The 6,000-nt window shown below is 45.1% G+C and overlaps 1 protein-coding gene across 1 annotated transcript in view; it reads left to right on the top strand.

Moving 5' to 3' along the window:
- The first annotated feature begins 3,139 nt into the window (after nucleotides 1-3,139).
- The window catches only part of ninj2 (ninjurin 2), a 47,172-nt gene continuing 44,311 nt past the window's right edge, over nucleotides 3,140-6,000 (top strand). The window contains exon 1 of the mRNA XM_066669384.1: nucleotides 3,140-3,397. Coding sequence (XP_066525481.1) covers nucleotides 3,365-3,397 — 33 coding nt within the window. The 5' untranslated portion in view covers nucleotides 3,140-3,364. The remainder of the gene's footprint in view (nucleotides 3,398-6,000) is intronic.

Raw genomic sequence — 6,000 nt, 5'->3', positions numbered from 1 at the left:
CTGTCACATCGAGGACGAATGGTCATTCCCAGCAAGCCTTTAAAGTGCACGCAGCCATGCTGAAACTCTGAGCTGTTGAATGATCTCACGGATCCTGTCTCATGTGCTCTCCTCAAGGAAGAGTTCTCCTTTTGTTCCTCTTTCAGAGTTTAAAGTACATATTTATTTCTCTTATTCCATGCACCCAGGGTATTTTCAATGTTTTCAATGGTCTGAACCTTCCTGGCCTTTTGCCGCCGCTGCTGTGGTGTTTGGTTTCCAGCAAAGTTCCCGAACTGCACAAACAGAGGCTTGTTTAGAACACCTGAGCAAGGACACTGCCACTGAATGGCCCCTCTGTTAGTCGACACCCTCCAAGCCCATTTAGGGGCCCCTCGGCCTCTGGCCTTCACCTCTGACAAACTGCTCCGTTTGATCCCTTATATCAGAGCCTTAGTTCTGAAACCTGTCATTACAACATGAGTATTATTTTACAACTGTGAACCTGTGTGGGGGTTTTAAGGAGGAAGTGTAATTGAACGGCGTGCATTAATTCTCTTCCACTGCACACAGTATTATTGAACTGAAAGTGAACAACAGTTTCCTAACGTCATACAGCAGAGTTTCCCAGGTTTCTACCCGGCTGCAGAGAATTCTCTATTCTGGTTCTTCCCAAAGGAAATGGAGGTCAGAGGTGGGCCAATCAATCCCATGAAAGTCGCCCAACCATACTTATATGGACCTTGCTTTGTGCACAGGGGCACAGTCAGGCTGAAGAAGAAAAGGCCTTCCCCAAACAGTTCTCACAAAGTCCGAAGCACACAATTATCCAAATGCTTTGGTAGAATAATAAATAAAAGGCTTATACCAGTGGCGGATGCTGGTCTTTCAAGGAGGGGAAGCTCAATTTCGGCCTACATCATAAAATGTGTGGGTTTATTTATACGTAAATTCTACCCTCCGTTCCTTTTTAAGAAAATGATCTGTGACCCTGTCGTACCAACAAGGCGTCTTTTCCAGGGACTTGACTAGTGTCCTCTCAATGTCCAGCAGAGCTAGGCTGCTTAAACGGCCTTGGCTTATGTGAAGTGTGTCCGCCTGTGAGTGCTTTGTGACGGTGGAGGGGCTCAGCAGCACCCGCTGGACAGAAACTGTGATAGAAGTCAGAAAGAGTGATAGAAGTCAGTCTCCAAACACAAGCAGCTACAAAAAACCCACCAGAAATAGAAGCTCGATTTGTCACTAGTCGTTTTTAACAAAGAAAATGCTGCTAAGAGGTTTAAGAAAGTCTCTGGTTCAACTCAGAACAGAATGAAAATTGCTCATTTCGCTGTCAATCAAAAAGGGATTCAGCCTCAGACAGATCATCCAATCATCATGCAGAAGCTGAGCGTCCGGGCCAGCCGAGGCCAGCCCACTGCCCCATAGACCCCCAGAGACGCTGAGCGTCCGATGGGCGGGACAAAGCCCAGCATTTATCCAATGACGCGTCTCGCTTCACTGCACTTCGCTGCTTCGCTATTGAACTCTGTGTCCTCACTGTTTAAAGCACTGTGAAGCTGTGGGAATGATTGAGAGGAAAGCCGCGTCTTTACCAGTGATAAGAAGCTGATTCTGAACAAAAGTTGAGCGCGTTGTAGTGAATATTTATTCAATGACATGTACACACAACAGTATATATTTGATCACTTATTTTTTGACATTTTAGGGGAAGCTGAGCTTAGAGCAGTCTTAGAGCAATCACCTCTGGCTTATTCACACCTGGAGTTCATTTGATCTGGTCCAAATCTGTTTAAGGAGTTTGTAATCTTGACCAGACAGAAACCATCTCATCATGGTAAGGTTGTTTTGGTCCGCATGCGAATGTGATTGCTTCTTTCACACATGTCCAAACAAACAGTACCAGCCACCAGAGTTTGATTTAACTGGATGTAAACGTGCAGGTGTGGATTTCCCTTCACTGGAACAAAGGGCCCAAGGTCAGTCCTTTAAAAAAATAAAATAAATAAATAAATAAAATTGCATTATCTTGCAGTCAGGCAGGTAATGCTCTCTGGATATTTGCCAAACCTAAACTCCTCCATCAGACCGCTGGATAGACAAGAGTGATTCATCACTCCACACGTTTCCACTGCTCCAGAGTCACTGTAGTTGGCATTGGTGATGTGAGCCATGGAAATTCATGCCATGCAGCTCCTGGCACACAGCTTTTGAGCTGATGTTAAGGCCTTGGGCTGGTGATTTTTACATACTGTGTGCCTGAGCACTAAGTGACCCCTGGCTCTGTAACATTCAGTTCTCTGCCACTTAGATTCCGAGTGCCTGTGGTTCCTAAATGCTTCCACTTTTAAATAATACCACTCACAGTTGATCATAGAATATCTAGGAGGGAACGTATGTCACAAACTGATTGCTGCAATGGTGCCATCCTATTTAGAGGACCTTTTTTAGAACATCCCATTCATTCATAAATGTTTGTAAAGAAACACTGCATGGCTAGGTGCTAGCTTTTATAAATCTTTCGCAATGTAACTGAATGAAACACTTGAATTCAGTGATTAGGAAGTGTATCTCTATACATTTGTCCATATAGTGTTTATCTTCACTAGGTGATTATGCCTAGTGTCTACCAATATTGGGCTGCAGAGCAGTAGAGCTTCGAGTTGGGCCAAGTTGGTAAAGCTAAACACCCAACACTTATACCTGTCATAACTGAAAGCCATCAAATACTCACAGCAATCGCACATCTTGTCTAAAACCCTCGCAGAACAGTAGTAGCTGTTACTGCAGGAAAAGAAGGACAAACTACCAACATACTCAAAATAAAAGGTAAATATTGGCTGTGCTGTTCGGTCACATGGCAGACCTCCTCGTTCTCGTCATTGTTGACACAGTTATGCAGAAATAGTCCAATGATAATACTCTGACCACATTAGCACAGAAACAGAACACAGCTATTTGGGCATTTGGCATCAGGACATTTAATGAATATGGCCTTTGATAAGATGGTGCACTGAAGGCTAATTATACTGGACCAAGCCACAGCTCCAGAATGTCACTATTATCCTCTGCAAAAGTCGGTCAGAGGACTACACTGGGATTATTTCACTGGTTTCGTATGTGGCCACTTGTTTTTCATCCCTCCAGTCCAGTACGTACTCATGAGAGGGCTGACAGGGAAAATGAATGACATGTTTGTTTCCCCGCCTGTCGCTGGCCTTTAGCGGTGCACTGGGTTGATTCAAAAGCATCTTGCCAGCTTTTCCTGCGATTCCTTTCCAAAAGACTCTCGCTCAATTTTCCGAGTGCTCCTCAGGCTTGACGGGAACGGTCCAGAGAAGAAGAGGAAGAAGACAAGCAAGCTTAAATTTTCTCATCAGACAGAATGTCAGCGGCAAGGGGACGAACAGAACTGCAGGTAGGCCGTGAAGGGCCTTTTGCTTTTTCTTTGCTCAAGGCAAAATAGCAGTGCCTTGTTTCTTTCCTCTGGCTCAAGCCCCCTCCCCACCTTTCTCTCTCTCTCTCTCTCTCTCTCTCTCTCTCTCTCTCTCTCTCTCTCTCTCTCTCTCTCTCTCTCTGTCTGTGTTTGCTTTAACAGTGAGGTGCAGTATGTCTTTTAGAAGCAGTAGACCTCTGTAGCCTGCTTTAGATTTCTTTTCATGTCACCTATCCTTTATTGTCGCACACATCCATCATATATCAATTAGAGACATTCTGCCAAAGGCGAACCAGGACCGTTAATGGACCCCAGGAAGCATTTAGCAAATGGTTAATGGGGTCCAGAGGATTGTCACAGCAGTCTGATAGTCTCGATCTTCCCAGGGAACTTTAAAGGGGACATATTATGAAGAAACAGTGCATGTGCATATTAATGTGGGGATCTGGAGCCTCCCAACCCACACACTGTGAAACAAGACCACCCTACCTAAAGTCAGTAAACATGGGATAAAATGTGTTGTTCTAATACTGCTTCACTTCTAAAATCAAGAGGGGGACTTGGGGTGTACTCATACAATTGAGTATAGTTGTCAATACATCCCCACCCCCACACTGGCCTGCACTCACACTCTTTTTAATGAGTACACATGTCATAAGATAAGGGCTTTTATTTTGAACAGCATTATGGAGTTCAGGATTGGGTCGTTTGGAGTTAATTGGGTTTGCAGTGACTCTCAGCCTCTTATAGGCCTTATAGTTTTATTGATAAGGCAGCGCAGGGATATTCCTCCGTACTGCACGTACAAAAAGATGTTTTTTGGAGACAGACAGTTGCAAGGTCTGTCACCAAACCTAGTGAGCTGGCTAAGTAGGCACTGACTACACATCTGTCCTCATGAGGCAGATTACTGAGACATTCTATTTAGAGAGCGATTGAATCACGGCTTGTTCCCTTCCACTGCACGCGACCGGTGTTTACTTCGCTCAGTGGCTAGTGTCTCTTCAGAGTTTCAGATTCTAGTCCTCACCTTTTTTACTACCATTTTTGTTTATTTCTGCTCTGGAAGAAAAATAGAATAGACTGTGTGTGTTTGTGTGTGTGTGTGTGAGTGACTGTGTGAGTGTATGAAACTGTCCACAGGTGTGTGTGTGTGTGACTGGGTGAGCATGTGAAACTGTCTACAGGTGCGTGTGTGTGTTTATGGGTGTGTGTTTGTGTGTGTGTGTGGGTGTGAGTGACTGTGTGAGTGTATGAAACTGTCTACAGGTGTGTGTGTGTGTGTGTGTGCGCGTGCGTGCGCACGTGTGACTACGTGAGTGTGTGAAACTGTCCACAAGTGTGTGTGTGTGTGACTGGGTGAGCATGTGAAACTGTCTACAGGTGTGTGTGTGTGTGTGAGTGACTGGGTGAGTGTGTGAAACTGTCCACAGGTGTGTGTGTGTGTGTGCGCGTGCGTGCGCGCGTGTGACTACGTGAGTGTGTGAAACTGTCCACAAGTGTGTGTGTGTGTGACTGGGTGAGCATGTGAAACTGTCTACAGGTGCGTGTGTGTGTGTGTGAGTGACTGGGTGAGTGTGTGAAATGATACTGATATTGACTTTGCAAGTCTAGTAACCAATGTTTCTGGGTTGGCTGCAGACCCACCAAGACCCTCATCAGGATGAAGTGGTTACAGTAAATGAATGAATGAATGAACTCCAGCAAAATGCATTTTTTCCTTTTATTCAACATTTTTTTACAGATTATTGATGTCTCCACACACAGTCTGTACTTTGTTCTCATCAGCTCCAGCTGTTCATGTGTCATATGTATGACAGGGGTATTCCTTCTGTGTCTTCTGTTGGATCCAAGCCTCATGTATAAGACAGCTATGTTCACATTATTTCACACAGCTGATGATCTGCCGATGTTCATCACGTGTCCTGAAGTCTGGGTAGCGCTCAGCGGCAACTGTGGCAGCTGAGAGATTAGACACGAGATCATACAGCTCAGGCTGCTGACAGAGACGAGGTCAGCCTAGTCTCAGAGAAGCTGCTCACACAGTGGACGTGGGTCAGCATTGGGGGCCCAGCTCTTTATATTTTCAAGATACATGAGTCAACACTGGAGCTTTTTCACTAATCCCCGTCTAAACCCCAGTACTGACCCCCACTAATTATACACACCACATGATCCTCCTTCTGCTCCATTAACCCCCAAGAGGCAATGGTCAGGCCAATCTGGAAGCGCTAATATCTTACATAGTGTTTCAGTTTTTTAAAATAGACTGTTTTTAAAAAATAAAATGGAGTGCTGGAACTCTGATTTGGCCTCACTTCCCCATGTTTCTGTGTGTCTGTCGGCTGATGTGACAGATCTGGGCAGTTTCCATTCTCCTCTAACGGTGTGGCTTTAGCAACAGTTCGAAAAGAATTCGTGGGTTGGCCTCACATGTCTTGGAGGATACATACTCCCGAGGTTGGTGGCACTGGGTGTGATTGGTGGAGACACACTGATGAGTGAAATTGGAGATTTCACCTTAAATGGTGACGTAACTACATTCTGGGGCCTGATGCTACTACACTGTTTAAGGAGAAACTGGA

Source organism: Hoplias malabaricus, chromosome 4 (assembly GCF_029633855.1).
Source record: "Hoplias malabaricus isolate fHopMal1 chromosome 4, fHopMal1.hap1, whole genome shotgun sequence".
Lineage (NCBI taxonomy): Eukaryota > Metazoa > Chordata > Actinopteri > Characiformes > Erythrinidae > Hoplias > Hoplias malabaricus.
The sequence above is the reverse complement of the archived record's forward strand: the minus strand, read 5'-3'. Positions and strand labels throughout refer to the sequence as shown.